We start from the raw sequence: 21627 nt of genomic DNA on the forward strand, positions 1-21627 counted from the left end.
TGTTACCATTGTAGATAAAATATATAAATATTCGAATATCAAGTGAATCTAATTGTAAGAGTTTTTAAAATTTGTGTAAATTACGTTGATGCCAGTGTCCTGTTATGCCAGAAATTAAGAAGGGGTGCCACACCCCTTGTTCCCATCTTCATGTACTGATAAGAAATTGATTCGTATAAAGTTTGAAGGCTGACGCAATAATAGTTCTACAGACATTCGAAAATACTATATACTTTGCATGGGAAGTTCCACGCCCACTTAACTCATATGAAGTTGAAGCCTTTCACATTTACAGTTCTCCAGATATTCGAAAATAACTATTTACTTTGTATGATAGGTGCCACGCCCACTAATTTAAAACCGCCCATTTTCAGCCAAGCCATGTAAAATGATAAGGGTGCTATTCGGATTAAATTTCAAGACTTCCACAATTATAGTTCACCATATATTTGAAAATAACTATTTACTTTGTATGGGAGGTGTCACACCCACTGTTCCGATCAGTACCATTTTTAGTTAAACTTCAAACAGTGATACGAAATTGATTCGTATAAAGTTTGAAGATAGTCACAATTTAAGTTCTGCAGATATCTTAACTTTTGTCGCTTTATGGTCCAAGTTAAGAAAAACTATATAGTCTATTATTGCTTCCAAGTAAAGGAATATCTATGTTCCAAATTTCAATCAAATCGATGCAGCCGTTTACTCTTGATTGTTTAGTAACTAAAGGTACAAATTTTACCGGGTTTCCCCTTTAAACCACTTTCTGGTCCAAGTATTAAAAAAGATATAGCCTATTGACGCTTCCAAGTAAGGATCTACGTTCCAAATTTCAATAAAATCGGTTCAGCCGTTTAGGCGTGATGCTCAAACAATCCAACAAACTAACAAACAAACTTACAAAGACATTTATATATTTATATGGATATATGGATTGTTCAGAAATTTGAATCAAATAAATTTCTTATCAAACATCATATATCTGAAAAATTACTTTCAGATAACAGAAAAATTAACATCTAAAATGAAATTAAATCAGTAATGTAATTTTATCATTTTATGTATTATAAAATGCCTCGATATAATTGTAGATAGGTATAAAACACTAAATAATAAAATTTACAAGAAATTTTGAAAATATCTTTAAATCGTTTATTACAATATAATTTCATACACCTATAAAACATTAATAGATCATCTGGTACTTACAACATTTAATTATATCTTAACAATTAATAAAACAATTATAAAAATTTGAAGTTAAAACAAATAGCAATAAAATAGCTTCCTAGTTAAGAGTTAATTCTTATCGTTAGCAATCATACAAAATACCAGCTTCTTATGTATTTCAAAACAAGCACACACATTGTTCATGTTAAACTTTAAGCCCTCCGATATTTTGATTGACACCCCTGAGATTTGTGTTTTATTTTTCAATTTAGTTAAAAAGAGTTTTTAGCTTTTTCATTTGATTGCGATTGTATTCAGCCATCAATTGTTTGCCACGATTGAGTTCATTTAAAATATGTTTGTTGTCGGGTATAAATTCGTGCGCCATTTTCAAATCGTTTATGGCATCCTCATAGTTTTTGAGGGCTATTTGTGCCTGACCGCGTCTAAAATACGCCTTGCTATAATTGTTATCCAGACGTATAGCTTCCGAGCAACAGTACTTGGCGTTGGCGTAGTTTTTCAATTTCAATTCAACAGCAGCCATGTTAACATTATTCACCACGGAGAATTGATCTAATTTCTTGAGATCATCATCGGAGCATTCAATATGTGACAGTTCTTGCCAATCGTAGCGTTTCCTTAGAAGATTATAATAACGATTGGCCTTGCGATACTTGCGGCGAGCCTCATTGAATTTTTCCTGGGTAAAAAAATGATTGCCAGCATTACGTATTTTGGTCAATATTTCTATCAATTCATCAGTCTGGAGGAGATAACAACATTCAATCATAGTATAAATAAAATTAAGTTAAATTAAATTTAGGTTAATTACCGTAAATTCTTTTAACTTATCTTCCCAATCTTGTGGATATGGCGGCAGACACTCTTTAGTTTCATCTGCATCATTTATACCCCAATCTTCTCCTGGCTGTATTTCACCACAATTAACTACAACAATATCCTGAAGCATACACAATTATAAAATACCTATAAAGTTTTTAAATCCTTCATGCAGAACTTACCTCAAGGGGCTTGCCGTCATCGCCAGTATTCTGTTCCATATCACCAATAATACCCAAACCTCTAAGCACTTTTCCCACAACCACATTTGTTCCATTAAGATTGTCACACGCTACCGATGATATTATAAATTGAGAGTTATTTGTGTTGGGTTGACCATAGTTTGCCATACTAACACAGCCCTCATCAGAATGCTGAAATAAATAGAAAATTATAAGATTTTATGATTTTAAATTATTTACACGACTGACTGACCTCTAACTTAAAATTTTCATCTTCAAATATCGGACCATATATACTTTCGCCACATGATCCATCATTGTTTACCACATCACCGCTCTGGGCCACATATACTCGAGTGACTTTATGGAATCGCACACCTTTGTAATGCAATGGCTTACCCAATGTGCCTATACCTTTTTCGCCGGTACATAATGCACGAAAATTTTCAGCCGTCTTAGGAACTACATCTTTACGCAATTCAATAATAATACGTCCAGCTGAAATATATCAATATTATTAATAAAAAGATATAATCTGTCGATTATAGAGTTTAAACCAACTTCAGTTGCGTTGTCAGTCAGAGAGCAACAACAAATTTGCCAATTGGCAAATGATAGAAGCCATAACATTTTGGAAACTGACAATTCATCTTTAGTTCGGTTGTCGTCCATAGTAGACCCATAGTTACCAAATTCCTGGCCAATGTTAATATCGAAGAAAACTAACGGATTCGTTGGATTCACGGGTTGCAATAATTCTTTGTTCATTTTTTCATTAAAGGTTTACAAAATATATTTTACTAATTGTAGAACAAAACAGTTTTTGATAATTTTTTGCCAATTAAACCAAAAAAAAATACTTCTACATTGAGAACGAATGCGAATAATCAAAACAAAATTGCAGATATCAAAGTTGACATAAAATTTTCAACGCCGAATAGCTAATATGATGACGGCGGCAGCATAATGACAACTGATTGCAGTGATGACAACTGTTTATGAGCATAACAAACCGAGTATAACAATAAACCGTAGCAGAGCGCTGGAGGCACTTAAATTGCTGAATTAAATATATTCAGATAAGCATATTTTTAATGAAAACGACTCGTTTAGAGTAAAAGGACTATGTCTAAACGACATATAATAAAATGTTTTTATTATTTCAGGTAAGCAAATGCATTTTGCTTCTGCTGTCGACAATATATTTGCAAAATATGGAAACCGAAATTCAAAAGTTGTGAAACGTGGTATTATATGGTCGATCAAGCCCGACCATATAATACCTTACACTGAGTAAATGAGGAAAAACATTTCTTTATTTCAATAATTTATTGTAGTGAATAATTTTAGAAGTGTGCATTATATCGCATGAAAATAGATCGTATGATTTACGTCTTTATAAAAACAAATTTCTGTGAGTCAAAAAAAATTATACACACATTAACCAGCCAAAACTTATCCTTGGTCCGACAAATTATAATTTTTATAATCTCGTTAGCTATTAAAAATATTTCAGATATCTTTTTTAAATTATTAATTTTCAACTGTTATTTCGGTAAAAATTATCATCAAGAATAAAAGTACGTGAACAAATATTTAAAAAAAATAACCAAATATCTGAAGATTCATCGTCATAATGTTTCCAAAGTCATTAAACAGTATAAGGATCCACTTGGACATTAAAAGAAAACCTGGATCAGGAATGCAAAAGAAGTCGAACAACTCTTTCGAAGAGCACTGAACACTTCTATTAGAAACTTGTGGCAAAATATAGTTGTGGCAAAATAAGCCAATCATTTGTGACATCATCCTGGTATATCAAAAACGCGAATATACATAAAGATCTAAACGTGCCCCTTGTAAAAATCACGAAAAAAGTACAAAAATAGATATTTAAAAAAAACTTTTAAGAAGGAGGGACTCAGCAGACCTAATCCAAAGACAAGAAGGAAGAATCAACAATGACTAATAAACACAGAAATGTATATTACGGAGTGTCTGCAAACACGGCTTTTACCTTTCTTAAAGCAGCACAGAGTGCCTTCATATATCTGACCCGATTTGATCAAGCCACTATGGAAAAACGGATTGTGAGTGGTATTCAAACAATAATGTGAATTTTGTACCATGGGAGTTAAATCCACTGTCCATAACTTAGGCCTATGGAAAAGTATTGGGCTCTTGTAGAAAAAGAATTAAAGAACATAGGCTCACTTTTTATACAAGGTGGCGCAAAACTAATGCTCCTATCAGAAAATGCTATAAATTTTACGATTGGCCCCTAATGTCAGTTCTGTTTTGACATTTGTGTAGTAAACACATGCGAAATACACGTTAATAAACAATGTTACGCTACACTGCTCCAGAACGCGGAATATTGCTGACCAATTGATCACAACCAAGAGGAAGATGATTTTTCATCAAAAATAATCATGAGTGATGAGGCCCATTTCCATCTTAGCTGGTACGTAAATAAGCAAAATTTACGCTTCTGGGGCACTGAAAATCCGCGTGTAACCCAAAGTCACTGTATGGTGTGCTGTTTTCGCTGGAGCAGTCATCGGACCTTTTTTCTTCGAAGACGTCGCGGGCCAAACGGTTACTGTGAATGGTGAGCGCTACAGAGCAATGATCAACGAGTTCTTTTTGCCGCAACTTGATGAATTGGGATTGGAAAACATGTGGTTCCAACAGGAAGGTGCAACGGCACACACTGCACGTGCCACAACCGATATGCTGAAGGATGCATTTCCCGGGCGCCTAATCTCCCGTTTTGGCGATTTGCACTGGCCAGCATGATCGCCTGATTTGACCGCTCCAGACTTCTTTTTGTGGGGCTTTTTGAAGTCGCGGGATTATGTCAACAAGCCTCAGACTCTTGCAGCTCTTAAAGACAATATCCGTCAAGAATATGAGGACCTATCGCCGGAAGTTTTGGCCAAAGTGATGGAAAATGCAATAAAAAAGAGCTCAAATGACAATCAACTGTGGCGACATCATATTCTCGACTTGATGTAAAAAAAACTAAAAGACCAAATAAAAATAATCCACAAGAAGAATCAAAGTTTTTAATTTTTTTTAATTACTGCCAAAAAACATCGGAAGTTTACTTTTGCGCCACCTTGTATATTGTTTGGCCAATGTTGGAAATAAATTAATTACAACACCTATCTTGCCAATTCTTCTTAGTTTTAAAGTAAAGTTTAAATTTAAGACAACACAATTAATTGGCTGATTTGTATGTCATTTAATATTCAGCCAACATTTTTACATAAAATTATTAAACGTTAACTAAAGTAATATAAAGATAATCTACATTCTCTGCATTCTAGCTTAAACTATAATTTGTGTTTTTCACTTATTGTTTAATTAGTATTTAATCAAGATTTAACTGAATATCATTGGTAACTAAGTTTATGAAAATCGCACAATAAATTATAAAGATATGCCCAATAATGTATTTGTAGTTTCTCAATTGTTGCTCAAGATATAATCCAATTTATGCTTAAAGTTAAGTATTTAGAGATATTTTCATTCTCCGAATATGAATTTTGAATTGTGTACAAAATTTGGAAGTAGTATATTGTGATACCCTGTGGAAAAATGCTATTTCATCACTATAATGAAATCGATTGAGTTATTTCCTTTAAAAATTATAAATAAAAAATATTAGCGATTATTTTAAAATTAGAATTTTAGCAAGCTTAAATGGAACAAGTTATCATCACCGATTGGCAATAATGTAGGTAATGCAGTCCATATATGTAGGTAATGGTGCGTTCGGTGTTATGCACTGCCAACTATTTGGTATATTTAAATCAAGTTAGAATTTTACAATTTTAAATATATTTCCATTTAAATTGAAAACCGTGTTTAAAAGATGAATAACTAATTTCAATAAAGAAGTAATTATGCAACAAATCTTATTTTTCCGGGTGCTTTATTCTTTTATTTTATTTTTTTAATAATTAAAGCGGTGATTAAAAATGCGTGACAACAACAAACTTTTTATAATATGTATGAATATAATAATTTAATTTGAAAAAACTATGTATATCTATCTCTTTAATCCATGCCACTAAGGTTTTTCAATAGCAAGAAATAAGAACCACTTGTCTGAACAATCTGAAATATACAAACGATATTAGAAAATTATTTAAATCTAAATATATAATTTCACAGAAATATACCGATAGCAAAGTCATATGAGACATGGTGGTAAAACCCGACACTTGTAAATATAAAGTACGATTGGTCTTCAAAATCATCATATTTATAATGTATTTAAATTGTTTAGATTCATTATACCAGGTGTTGGTATACCAAAGCGAAGGAGTTTTCTCACTCTGTTGGAAAATATTGAAATGTTATCTAAAGATTCACCTTTTAATAAACAAAGCCACAAACCTGCGTTATAATTTTCTGACCATTATAGCAGTAAATAACAATTTGAAAGCCAGCGGCACCCAAGAAACACAACATTTTTAAAAATAGTGTTATATCCTCTTCCAGGCCAACATTGGCCATAAACATGACCACACATAGAACCAACATGCTCAAAAAACACTGGGCCAAACTGGGATTACGATACATGTCGTTGATTTTTGAATAGTATCTTTTTTCATTTAAATAAGTTAGAAGAAATAGAAAACCATAAATTAGAAAACATTCACCACAGGAATATTTCGCTGGAAAACATTAATTTGTTTTCCTTGTCCCCATTAATAAGATGTCTGGTTATATGTTAACTTTATGTTATACAGTCTGCACTGTTGCCAAATTCGCCGATTTATCGGAATTTTAGCGATTTTTAATTGTAAAATTAGCGAAGTTCATTTTGCCGATTTTAGCCCTCAAATCTTCTATCTATACAGGTAGGCCTCCATTTAAGCGGTTTGTTGGGCCCTAAAAATAGCGTGTAAATCAAATTCGCGTAAAACGAGGTTCTAATTTAGAACGGAATGCTTTTGTGGGGCCAATAATTTTTTATTTCGAGTAAAACAATACATCAGTCACATAACAAAAAAGAAATTGAGACCTAAAAATCGCGTTAAATGGAAAACATACCCTAGTCACCTTAAATGAAAGCGGACGTAACTACTGAACAATTGCCAAGAATACTCTATTATTATTGATTATAGAACGGCTGGAGCGTTTTGGCTGATTTTTTTTTTATTCGATTCGAAATTTTCAGGAGATGGTTTGTAAAGAAAAAAATTCAAAAATTCCGGGTAAAACTCGGAAATTCTTTTTTTTGTGAGTCCAGTCAACTGTAATAAAAAAAGCTCCCTAAAGTATACAGTGCAAATTTAGATATTTTATTTGCAAATAAATAAGAACAGATGTGGGTTGGAGAAACTTAAAGAACTAACATTAGTAAATGCTACCGGGCGAAGCCGGGGCGGTCATCTAGTTGATGATAAATTTATATTTAAAAATTAATTGGATTGTTAGTTTTATCTCAAAAATCGAAAATTTTTTCCGATTTTTTGACAATTTCAAAAACATTTAGCCGATTTCTATCAAAATAATTTTTGTATTAAAACTGTCAACATAACTTTAAGTTAAAACATAACTATACACTGTGATAATGGGGGTTAAGTTACAGTCGCGGGATAAATAGACGGCATTAAGTACCGGGTACTCAATAATTTTACAACTCTACTCTACCCGTAAATTTGTTCATGCAAACGCACACAGCAGATCAAATATTTAACTCGTTCTGGTTGCGGAATATCCTCATCCGTTGCATATTCTAAAAGTTTATGCAGGACTTCAAACAGTGCAGAACAATGGACTACAATTATTATGAAAATACCATCGAAGCATACAGCACCTGTAAAATAAATTAATAAAATATTAGTATTTATTTGGTAAACTTGATGTAGAAACTCCAGCACTTCGTCTGAATTATGTAAATTATACAAGATTTATGAGAACATATTCAAAATTACATTAACCTACATATGGTCTTCGTGTCAAATTTGACCCGTTTTGAAATTAAAATTGAATTTTTTATAAAAGTTAGTGGTTCATATTTTTTACATTTTATGAGTTTTATTCAATTTCAAATGCCAATCCTATGTTGGGTTTTTTTTTTTTTAAAAAAAATTGAACAAAAAAAATCTATTAAAACATTTCCAATAATACAATCAATATTCTGTTTTTTGATGGCTGTAGCTGGACAAGATAGAATGGAGGAGTCAGGACAAAAAACTGAATTGATAGTCGAACAAATGCAATTTGTTTCGCATGTAAAAAACAAAAGTGCTTTACTGGAACCGAAATTGTTTTGAATTTTATCACAAATAAGTTCGATTTTGATTTAGATTTCATGAGCCATATACAGGATCTCATAATTTTAAATTAATATTTTGTGTTTTTTAATGTTTTTAACTGAATTGTTTGTTATTTCATTGTTTATCAATTATAAAATATTAAATAAAATAAAAAAATTTTAAAGAAAAAGCTCCTTTATTTTTACCTTTGACGACGAATAGGACACATATGTCCCATCATATTTTCAGTCCCCACGGGAAAAGTATAGAACCGATTCAAAATGCGTTGGTCAATAAATTTACGTAAGGCATTGGTACATCTAATACTAAAAGTTTATCCAACAGTATCTATTAGAACTCGAGATATAAGAAAACTAAAATTGTCCAAAAAAATATACGAATTTCTGACTTTGAGAATCCCTTAACCTTCGCTTTACCAAAGGTTTTTTATGTACGTGGTTTACCAATACCCACCCGGGTGATACTGCACTTCTATACATATATCCGATGAACAAAATTTTAAAAAATATAAAAAACCTTATAAAAATTTTAAAATGTTTTTATTAAATTATATAGAACTCTAAAATTTGTTCATTTAGTCTAAATTTTATTTAAATCGAAACAAAACGAAAAAAATTATTAAGCTAACAAAAACCGAGTGGTCACCCGGGTGGGTATTGGTAAAGCGAAGGTTAAGCCAAACTTAAGCAACATAACCTTAGTATTAACATTAACACCAAAGAACACATTTGTTTTTCATCGAACAACACCGCTTAGAGCAAAATTCAATGAAAATTGTGGCTGTAATGACGAAAAAAGCAAATGGGACATATGTGTCCCATTCGTCGTCAAAGGGTTAAAGCTGATATTGAATATTATTATATCGAGCCATTCTCGCAAAAAAAGCTCAAAAGACAAAAACAAAATTGTACAGGAGAAGGTTTTTATTATTTACATATTTCTTGTTTAAATTAAGTTAGAGCAATAAAATTTAGTATAAAGACACAAACTTTTTGTTCGAATGCATAAAATGAATTCAAATTCTTTCTCATATCAGCAGAATAACAACAATTTTATGGCGCTTATGGAAAGGCCTTCTCCTGGTTTGCTAAACATGTTCCTTTGACTTCTCTTTATACATACATTATTTGCATTTCATATTGTTACGAAATTGTACTTGAATTCAAATGTAACGATTTTAACGGCTGTTTTAAAAGTAGCAGAATGCTTTCAAAAAGCAGTGCCAAAACTTTAACATATCTGTGGGCATTATTGACACTGAATAAAAGCTTTCAGTTGACCATTGATCGTAAGTTGTTTCGCTGTTTGCTGCGACCGTATATTCGAATTCGAATATTCAGTTAAAGAACATTGTAGAAGTACACCACAGATGGCGTATGTATTAGAAACCTCTAGACAGTTAAAGAGAAATCTAGAGTGCAGATGGCAGTGTTATAAATAGTGGCAGAGGTTGCAGTCGTTAGTCAGTTTATCAGAGACGCTTTTCGAATAAACATCAACTGAGTGTGTTACATTTTTCAAGTGAATTCGTGTACATTATAAATTGTGTCTGTATTTCTGCGAATTTATAAACGTGTATAAAAGAACATTGAGTGACTATTTAATTCTGTTGTTGTTGTACATTTGAATAAATAAAGAGTTGTTACAATTTTCAAACTACTAAACGGTTTTTATTTGCAATCAAAAGTATCTAGTTTATTTAAAGGAAATAAATCAACGTTTTGAAAAGGTTAAAACGTAACAATATGCTTTTGTTGACTGCATTATAATTTTCGATTCACTACTCAGGCTCTTGACACTTTCACAAGAAGTACATACATTCTTTACATACAATCTTTCTTAGGTATATTAAAATAATGTTTCAGTATTATTGTTAGACTTGGGTAGTTCATGAACAAACTAGTTCAATTGAACGATTCCATTATTTGAACTAAATGAACTAGTTCAAATCGTATACTCACTTAGTTCAGTATTGAACTATGAACTTGTTCATATATACGCTCTTAACTTAATGCCTGTTTTCGTTTTTTCCCCGTTTCTTTTTATACAAATTCTGACATAATGCCGAAAAAATAAGAGTCATAATGGATAGAATCTCAGAATTATACGGCAACTGACAGCAAATTAAAAACCCAAGGAGCAATTTAGGTCTAGTATCATATCTGTTGTTTTAGTTCACTCGTTCCTTGTTCTTTTTTAAATATGTACATTAGAGTGACAGCCGATTTATTTTTAGATTTCAAAGAGTGCCGGGTGGAATATTAAGACACTAGGCCTAAAAGTTAAGTGCTGAAAATTTGAGCCAAATCGGACAACGATTTCTGGACGCGCATCGAGGTCAAAGTTCAGATATATGCAAAGTTTTACTATTTGTATGGAATAAATAGGTGAAACTCGTTAAATTTCTGCATTGATTTCTAGAAATGTATAGATTTATTTATATTAATGAATATTACATTAAAAAAAATTTTTGGAAATTAACCCTTTATCACCTTTAGGTCAAAATGACCCAAAAACTGTATTATCACCAAAATTCGGAAAAAATCGAATTTTTCAGTTTTTGTAAAAATGTAGCTACTAAATAAATACTTTTGCTATTGAATACAAAATAATCGAAATGTGTACGTAATTATCGTTGTAATTTTGGTTAAAAAATGTTAAAGTTATTACAAATTCGCCAGACCATTAACGTGTTTCAGGCACTTGAAAAAATTAACATATTTCGAGAAAAATTAAAATAAAAGCTAATTTTTATTTAAAATATATCCGTATTTTATTTACTTGTGTATGAGTTTTTGTCTTCGTAGGATACCGTTAACCTATTCGCAGGTATGGCCAAAACAAATATTTTTTTTAAGGCCGTTTCGAATCTCCATTTTCAAAAATGTTGTTAAACAAATTTCAGAATTTTTTGATCATCACATTGGGATTTATTGAGATCATAATAGGGAATAAAAATATGAAAAATGATGTCAATACCTCTAACAGTTTTTCCGTACCTGCGATTAAAATTTTTCGATTTTCAAGAAAAACTAATTTTTTGTCCATATTTTTGGGGATGAGCCCAATTTATTTACTGTTATAAATTTTAAGTAAAACCTATTCATAATATTATAGACCTGGTAATTTAAAATAAGTTCTGAAAGTTTAACTAAAATCGGAAAACGTTAACCTTTAAATCGTGAAGGTTATAGGTCAAATTTTTCAATATTTGGAATTTCTAATGAAAAGATAGCGAAATCTATATATATAAAAATGGATGTTTGTATGTGGGTATGTATGTATGTATGTATGTTCCGAATGAACTCAAAAACGGCTGGACCGATTTTGATGAAATTTTCAGGGAATCTTCAGAATAGTCTAGCGGGTAACACTGTAAGGTCAGATTTTTGATTTTCGGTCTGTGGGCGGAGGGGCGTGGCATTATCAAATTTTTACATTATACCGCTAATGCCATCTATATATATAAAAAACGGCTCCACCGATTTTGATGAAATTTTCAGGGAATCTTCAGAATATCCCAGCAGGTAACACTGTATAGTCAGATTTTTGATATTCGGTCTGTGGGCGGAGGGGTGTGTAAAAATCTAATTTTTACATTATACCGCTAATGCCCTATATTTCATAAAAATGGATGTGTGTATATACATATGTTCCGTATGGACTCAAAAATGGCTGGACCTATTTTGATGATATTTTCACGGTGTCTTCAGAAAAGCCTATTAGGTAACAGTGTAAAGTCAGATTTTAATTTTCTGTCTGTAATAAACAATTTGGTTTGCTTATAGGGTCATGAATAAGATATTTCCATACTGAATTTTTGAATTCATTAGAACCAGCCGAAATGCGACTACATGTATTAACATTGAAGATTGATTCACCGACTTTGTCCGACACTGTATATTAAAATCGAGATCGATATGCAATATAAAAGAGATGTTTTCTAAAGGCCAGCAACGCGGACCGGGTTCAGCTAGTGTTATATATTTTTGGGCCGATTTTAATGAAACTTGAGGAAACTAACTTTTAGTGTCACAATATTCCACCCGGCACTCTTCAAAATTTTAACAAAAATTTGTTTCCATACAACTGATTGTCACTCTAATGTATATAGTTCAGAAATCAAAAAGAGCGATTGAAGTAGAAGAGCTACCTTGTTCATTTTTGAACTATGAACTAAAATGAGCGGTCATTAAAATTAATTATTAAGCTCAAGTCTAAATATTATATTATAACTTTTAAAACCAATATATTTTTCAGTTTGTATACCCTGCACCTTCGTTATAAGTTTGTTATTCCGTTTGTAATATCCACAATATAATTTTCCGACCATATAAAGTATATATATTCTGGATCCTTATAGATAGCGGAGTCGAGTAAGCCATGTCCGTCTGTCTGTCTGTTGAAATCAACATTACAAAGCCCTCAAATAACTTACATACACGATTCATACATCAATATCTCCGGGATTCTTACGGCTCGGCTGCTATTTAAAATCGAGAAAATCAGGACAATCTCGATTTTTGATCTATTTTTGACCTATATCTGGATTACTTAGTCATTAATATAGACAATATGGATATCTAATGATAGATATTTCAAAGACCTTTGCAACGACGTATATAAGAATAGTAAGTTCTATATTGAAAACTTTGGGATAAAATCCTACTTTGGGCTACCTAACTTCTGTACTGCTCTTCAGGCGGAAATTATTGCCATTAAACGTGCATCCAACTGGCTGAGGTATTATCGAATATCTGGTGATAAATGTATGTATATTTACTGACAGCAAGGCCGTTAACGGAATAGCGGGTGACTTCACGACATCTAGGTTAACCGAGGAATGCCGGGTATCCCTAAATGAGATAGCGAGACATTCTAGGATAACGCTTATACGGGTCCCTGGACACGATGGAAATCAGGGTATTTGTTTAGCAGATGATTTGGCCAAAAGGGGTGCGATGATGAGTGATGATGGTATTTCCCTTGTTAAATGCAAGATGGCTGTTCAGCTGAAACTATATGAGACTGCACAAAACAGGTGGTCCTCCTGTGCTACAGCGAGGTCGACTTGGCCGGTATATGATGCCAACAGGACGAATCTACTTATAGAATACCGTCGTGAGCAAATAAGGCTAATTGTCTCCTTCATTAAAGGACACTTTTTAATCGGGACACATGCTAGAAGATGATTACTGTAGAAGCTGTCATAATGAATGCCCGGCTCTTACAAACCGAGGATGCGTTCCCTCAATCCTCGGATTTCCATTCCTATCATGCTTTGATAGGATATAGGATGAATCTTTGACGAATCTACTTCTTCATCCGGGAATCTGGCTGGTTTAATTTGGGGGCAACGGAGGTATTGTAAATACACTGCTGTTTACCCCTTGGGTATCACAATGGGATCAGATTTGAATGGACCCAAGTGAGCTGCTTGAGGAGCAGCAGCCCATGGAACCTAACAAGCCCCTGTTACAAAAAAAAATATTTTCAAAGTGCACATAAGCTAAAATTAAAAGTGTTTTTGTTATAAATTCATAACGCACAGTGGTTTAGAAACTTTTTTTTTGGAAATAATTCGGTATCTCGGGAACTATTGGATATATTGTTACGAAATTTCACCTGGTTAGAGCTGAAGTGTTTTCGAGTTGATCTACATTCGTTCAACTTTCTACCGCTAATGGGGGCCAGTACGTGTCTCCTCAAATTTGGTCACCTCGGGTCTCAAATTTTTTAAAAAAATCGCCAAAAATACATTTATAATCTGAATGAGCTGAAATTTTGAATATAAATAGTCCTAGAGAAATACGCTTACAAGTGTAGGTTATAAAATTTGAGACCCGAGGTAACCAACTTTGAGGGGCTACGTACTGGCCCCCATTTGCGCTAGGAAGCTCAACAAACGTAAATCAACTCGAAATTTCGTAACAATATCTCCAATAGTTCTCAAGATACCGAATTATTTCCAAAAAAAAGTTTCTAAACCACTGTGTAACGGGACATGGCTCGATTTGATTAATCAGGATATTAGATTAATCAATTAATCGCACATCCCTGGTATTTTTAAATGGCTTTCGTATAAAAAATAAACTTATAAAAACAAATTAAGTAATAATGATTCGCTTAACATTTCTCTACTTACACATTCCGCATATATAATTCTCAATACCAGCAATTGTATATTGTATGGGATAGTACGGTAATGTCATACCATAATCATGCCACATGGGAAATAATGCAGGCATGGCTGCAATGAGAAAATTGTAAATTTAAATACGAATACGAATATTTGTGAGCACATCAAATGACAAATAAGGTAAGTAATTTACAAAACCTACGTAATTGCAAGGTGAAATTTTGTGGTTGTATATGGGTGTAATAATAATTGGCGAATATACAGGAGAACATATAAAATCCACAGGCCATCATGCAGGAGAAAGTAAAGAAATTCAATTGATGTTTAATGTGCAACCAAGAATCGGCCAAAATCTCTTTAATTTCTTGTAGAAGTTTTTGTTTGCAATTTATAGCTGGTAAAAATAGGTATATGTAGGTAGATATTTATAGTTAATCTAAATCTAATTGATAACACAATGCTTACCCAAATCAAATACTCCCAATTCAGAGAGCAAAGTGCCATCGGTGGCAGTATGTAAGAGATCGTAGAATTCATGTTGCACAAATATGAAATAAATTAATTTAAATATCGAAATCCAAGCTTGATTGGCTGTGCAAATTGCCTAACAAAAGACTTTTAATTAATTTTTTACACAACCACTACAATTGTATTAAAAACTCACATCAGCCGATTCCACAAATGGTTCTTTGCGATTATGCCACACTAAACAGTATTGGGCGCATAGACCCACCAACGACACTGATACCAAAAAAGCATTAACTCTATAAGAAAATATCTGGAGTTTAATAAATTCAAAGTAATATGTACTTTGTCATTGGCTTACAATTTAACTGGATCTTTAAATCCTGTCTTATATTTAACATTCACTCCTGTCATAAATGAGATTTTATAAAAAGTACTCAAAATTTTATTATTCACAATTTCTTGCGATTTCAAAATGTCTTTTAACATTTGAGACATTGTGTTAAAACTTTTTAATTTTGCACAAATTATTTCGTACGCCTTGAAAATGTTACTAATGAGTAAAGAACAAACAGCTTACCTTTTATAGGCAATTTTAACAACTTAAAATATTGTTTAATTAGTGGTTATAAGTGCCACTAAGTGAATATTTTTAATTCCTTAAAGTGTCAATAAATACTGGCAATTTCTCACAATTTTCTTTGCACTCTAATTACAAACCTAAATTTTAATATATTGTACATTTTGGCGGTATTATTGGCATACATATGTATGGAAGTTATGATGGCTCATTCTGCGCAAGACTATCGTGACTCAAACATAAAATCAAATTTTTAAATTTCAAAGTCTATTACACACAGTGGTTTAGAAAAGTTTTTTTTTTGTTGGAAATAATTCGGTATCTCGGAAACTACACTATGCACCAGTCCTATAAACGCAAACTACTTTTTTTTAAACAAAAACTTTAAAAATTAAACAAGAACATATTTAGGGGGCTACAAATTTGTTTATTAAATTATTTAAGACTTCACTTAGAATATTGTTTACAAAAAAAATCATTTGTACTTTATTTATTTTTTTTACTTAATTTTCGAGATTAACAGCCATTTTTAAGGGTATTTTCCTATAAACGCGCTTTAATTTATGGGCCACTGTAGCATTATTAATAATGTGTGGATGATCCTTTGTTATGGATTGTATCAAAAATACGGTCTGGCATTGATTCCACTAATTTTTTTATCGGAATCAATTTCCTCCCAGACTTGTTTAATTCTTAGTTTCAGCTCTGTCACAGTCATTATGCTTTCATTCTGGGCATTATTTTCATAAACTTTACGGGCCATGTATCCCCCCCCCACAAGTTCTCCATTAGGTTTAAGTCCAGACTACAAGCCGGCCAGTCCAACAGAGGAATGCTATGTTCATTAAACCAAGATTTCGATTACTAAGAAACATGGATTGCAGCATTATCTTGTTGGAATATGCAATCTTCATCCATTTTTTCATCCACAAATTAGAGAAAAGCATCTTCCAACAGTTCGTTATAAATCGCACTATTCATTTTTGTCGGAACAAAACATATTTTCGACTTGCCAATTGCAGAAAACGCTGCCCAAACCATAACACTGCCACCACCAAAATTACGTTTTGACATCCGAACATCGTTTGATCTCAAATCGTTCCAATAGCATGAGTATGAGTCAGGAAAGTCTAAATTAATTTTTTTTTCGTCAGAGAAAATTACTTTTTTCCACTCATCTGTCCATTTCATATATTTTCTTGCGAAATTTAGACGATTTTCTTTATGTTGCTTTTTTAGCATTGGTTTACATTTCGGCTTTTTCCATTTTATGTTTTCATCGTTTCGTAAAATGTGTGCAACGTGTTTGGAATTCACTGGAAGATTCAATTTATTCTTTATTTGTGTGGAATTCAATTTGTTGCGGGTTGCTTCTTGTTTTATTAGATTAAGTTGACTTCTTGTTAGTTTTGTATTTCCCTTTGTAGGTTTACGAACACCATAATTTTGACCTTTCTTCAAGAAATTTCGCACCACACTTTCCGAACGATCGATTTTACGTCCAATTTCTCTATTGGAACATCCTTGGTCGTGAACAAATTTAATTTGATGCAATTTTAAAGTGATGCAATTTATTGATTCAAATAGAAAAAGTTGCAGTAAATTGAGATGAAAAAAAAACTAAAATTGATATTTTATTTTTGGTAACATTTTTAAAAACAAATTTCACGTCTGCGTTTATACGAATCTTCCACTTAAAATAGCACCAATAACATTTGATAATATCTTTAGTTTTTCTAAAGCCTTTTGGGAAAAGGTTTCCTGATGATCTGGCCTAAGCAACCAGTGAAATGCGCATAGGAACTAGCTTATCCCCCAACAATAAATTTCAGTGAATTTATCAAATTAAAAATTGGGAATTTAGCATAAAACAATTTTACTAAAATACTTTTAACAAAAAAGTTAAATTTAGCTTTTGGATGAGAACAACAAAGATATAACAAAAATACAGGAAAAAGTTTATAGGAATATGCACCAGTGTATTGGAGATATTGTTACGAAATTTTACATGGTTTGTTCAGCTTCCTAGCACTAATAGGGTCCAGTGTGTGTCCCTTCAAAATTTGTTACCTCGGATGAAAATTTTTTTTAAAAAATCCATTTATAATCCGAATGAGCTGGAATTTAAAATATAAATAGTCCGTTAGAAGATATACTAAGGATACGCTTACATGTGTAGGTTAGCTCTATTAAAGAAGTGGCCACTTAAAATCGGTACGCACAGTAGTAATCATAACAACGCCCCCCTGTTATAAAAATGGAAAAAAGATTTACATATGTTTTTAACAACAAATCTACCGTTATTCTACAATGAATTGCAAGTCATTATGTTTAGTTTTAAAAAGTGTAGACACAATGGAAAAATAAGCTAGAGATAAAATTGATTTTCGGCAGATATCAGTTCAAAAATTTTACGTCTTGGCAGCTCGAGGTTGTGTGGCCTTTAAATATGAATACGTAAAATTGAACAAAAATATTAATTTTGCAAAAATATTAATCCGCAGCTGCAGTTTGAAGAGTCAAGCTTTACAGAATTATATACAAAAAGAGAGTTTGGAAAAGCGATTGCTGTCGATTATAAGACATCACACATATGATAAAAAGTTTTGGCCAAGTTGTCATTACTCAATGACAAGTTGTATAATGAGAATAATATTGATTTTATACCAAAACACATCAATCCACCAAATTAAGCAAATCTTCGTCCAATCGAGATATGTTGGGAACTCGTTAAAAGTAAATTGAAAAACAGTGCAGGTACAGTAAATAACCAGATTTTGATAAGAAGAAAGTGGAATAAATATGCTGGATTAACGGTAGAAGTGTGAAGAATTGTTGTGCAGCTATTAATGGGAGGTATAAAAAGAAAAGCCAGAACATTTAAATAAATTACCATAAACCTTAATAAATTACCTTTAATTTCATGTATAAAATGTTAAAATATGTAGTTTCATTTAAAAGTTATGCTCGCTTTTATCCGTACTGATTTTAAGTGGCCACTTCTTTAGTTGATGAGATATTTAGGTTTATTGATTTATTTTTTTTAATTTTGCTCGATATTTTTATGTTTTTTTAGCTATGGTGGACCGAGGGAGGGTCGAAATACATATATTGTGGCCAAAATATATAATTGTGGCCAAAATTAAGAAAAAACAAAACGGTAGGTGATTAAATTCTAAATCAAATAAAATAAACTTGCTAATAGTTAGTGTCCCTATAAAAAGTTACACGCAAAAAATACGGCACAACAGACCTATCCAAACTTGGTGAATTTTTTTAATAAAAAATTAGGTTTGAGTAAAACATTCTAAAAACGGAAAGCACCGATCTGCTAAAAGCTCCATATTTATATAACACAAGCCAAAAGGGGTGCGATGATGAGTGAGGAGGCGATCGACCCTTTTACTGGTATTTCTTTTGTTAAATGCAAGATGGCTGTTCAGCAGAAACTATATGAGACTGCACAAAACAGGTGGACTAATGAACCTTCCTGTGCTACAGCGAGGTCGACTTGGCCCGTATATGATGCCAACAGGACGAATCTACTTGTAAAATACCGTCGTGAGCAAATAAGGCTAATTGTCTCCTTTATTATAGGACACTGTTTAAGCGGGACACATGCTAGAAGATTAGGCCTACGGTACAATGATTACTGTAGAAGCTGTCATAATGAAGAAGAGGAAGATAATGTGTATCATCTTTTCTGCCAATGTCCGGCTATTACAAACCTGAGGGAACGCATCCTCGGATTTCCATTCCTATCATGCTTGGACGAGCTATCGAGGTTGAATCTTAGACGATTCTACTTCTTCATCCGGGAATCTGGCTGGTATAATTTGGAGGCAACGGAGGTATTGTAAATACCCTGATGTATCACATCGGGATTCACAATGGGATTAGATTTAAATGGACCCAAGTGAGCTGCTTGAGGAGCAGCAGCAGCCCATGGAACCTAACCTATATAACCCAATATGTTATACAAATATATACAAAGTTATTTTTTCTATCAAACAGAAAATAACGTCACAGTAGGCACTTTTCTAAAAAAACTAAGTTTTTGGAACACATTTTCCCCGTTTTAGGAATTTCGGTATTTGAAAATAAAGATTATAGGGACAAATTTTAAATTGCTCAATTTAAAATTTAACAATAATTAAAATTTTACATTTTTATTCGTGGAAAATCATCATATTACAATTTTTTTAGTTTTTAGCATAAATGACGTCCCAAAAATTTATAAAATTATTTAATTTTACTAAAAGAGAACCCTCAGACGTCAATGGCAACAATCGCGATCTCCGAACGTAAAGGCTAAACTTAATCAGTGCCAAAGAAGACTTCACGTCGCCTTAAAGATTAATAAAGAATCTAACCTGAGAAATTATCTTAGAAACTTAGACCCTACTAAGAACACAGAATATAGCCTCTGGAAAGCTGTGAAAAATATGCAATGCCCTATTGTATATGAGTCGCCCATACGCCTTCAGAACGGAGAATGGGCAAAAAATACTTCAGAAAAAATCGAAGCATTTGCCAATCACTTGGAGAATGTATTTACCCCAAATGATACAAATTCATATATTAGAGATAATGTCATAAATAATGTGGTGCCAGCCCCACTAAATTTCCGGTTCTCTGCCGTGAGGACGACGGTCAAAGGTCTTAAGGCTGGAAAATCACCTGGTATAGATAAAATTACTACCACGATGATAAGTAATCTGCCCAACTCAGCACTGAGAATTATTTTGTTCATATTTAACTCAATACTACGTATTGGATATTTCCCATCCTCATGGAAAATATCTGATATAGTTATGATACCGAAACCGGGAAAAGATGTCACTCAAGTGACATCATACCGTCCCATTAGCCTATTGTCAATATTCTCAAAACTTTTTGAAAAGTTGTTACTTGAGAGACTTATAGTGCACCTTGACGAAAATTGCATTATTCCTGACCATCAATTTGGTTTCAGAAGGAAACATAGTACTATCGAACAGGTACATCGGATAACTACACTTATTCGGAAAACATTCGAGAGCAAGCAGTATTGTTCCGCATTATTTATTGACATATCTCAAGCCTTCGATAAAGTCTGGCACGATGGACTAATACACAAAATTACTAGATTACTACCTGCGAACGTACATAAACTGCTTAAAAATTACATACAAGAAAGATCTTTCCAAATCAGATCAAAGGATGTGATCTCAACACGTCGAAAAATATCCGCTGGTGTACCACAGGGAAGTATTCTAGGGCCGTTCCTATATATTTTATATACTGCAGATATGCCCACGAGCGCACTGACTCACACATCTACATTTGCGGATGATACCGCTTTTTTAAGTTCACATGAAAATCCCGTAATAGCTTCTGAACAACTCCAGTCTCACATCGGCGATTTGGAAAAATGGCTGGACAAATGGAAAATTAAGGTCAATGCAACAAAATGTATTCACGTTACATTTACTTTAAGACGAGAAAGTTGCCCTTCCATACAGATAAATAATATCAAAATCCCAGAACAGAGCCATGTCGATATCCCGGTATCCATCTTGATCGCCGTTTAACATGGTCCCACCATATTGAAGCCAAGGTTACGCAAATAAAATTAAAGTCAGTCCAACTGTACTGGTTAATTGGCCCACGGTCTGCTCTAGACTTGGAATACAAAGTGCTTTTGTACAAAACAATTATAAAACCGATATGGCTATACGGCATTCAGCTATGGGGAACAGCCTCCTCATCTAACGTTGAAAAATTGCAAAGAAAGCAGTCAGCACTGTTAAGTACAATAACAGGTGCCCCATGGTACATTCGCAATAGTAATATCCATAGGGATCTCAATGTCCCCGTAATACGCGAGGAGATCAAACTCTCCAGTCTAAAATACATTTCAAAACTAATGGATCATCCAAAGCCCCTCGCCAGGCAATAACAACTTTA

At 32.8% G+C, this 21627-nt stretch overlaps 2 protein-coding genes across 2 annotated transcripts; both read right to left on the bottom strand.

Annotated features, from left to right (window-relative positions):
* Positions 1–1129: 1129 nt before the first annotated feature.
* On the bottom strand, positions 1130–3034 carry Cyp40 (Cyclophilin 40). Its single transcript, XM_065503372.1, has 5 exons — positions 2885–3034; positions 2449–2693; positions 2196–2387; positions 2006–2134; positions 1130–1936 (listed from the first exon to the last, which is right to left on the bottom strand). Exons 1-5 carry the CDS (start codon positions 2961–2963, stop codon positions 1439–1441), a joined length of 1143 nt encoding a protein of 380 aa, XP_065359444.1. The 5' UTR covers positions 2964–3034; the 3' UTR covers positions 1130–1438.
* Positions 3035–6260: 3226 nt separating this feature from the next.
* LOC135956066 (odorant receptor 63a-like) lies at positions 6261–15596 on the bottom strand. Its single transcript, XM_065506553.1, has 9 exons — positions 15460–15596; positions 15298–15397; positions 15099–15237; positions 14836–15027; positions 14640–14744; positions 7866–8031; positions 6603–6810; positions 6386–6541; positions 6261–6320 (listed from the first exon to the last, which is right to left on the bottom strand). Exons 1-9 carry the CDS (start codon positions 15594–15596, stop codon positions 6261–6263), a joined length of 1263 nt encoding a protein of 420 aa, XP_065362625.1.
* Positions 15597–21627: the final 6031 nt, after the last annotated feature.

This window comes from Calliphora vicina, chromosome 3 (assembly GCF_958450345.1).
Source record: "Calliphora vicina chromosome 3, idCalVici1.1, whole genome shotgun sequence".
Taxonomy (NCBI): Eukaryota; Metazoa; Arthropoda; class Insecta; order Diptera; family Calliphoridae; genus Calliphora; species Calliphora vicina.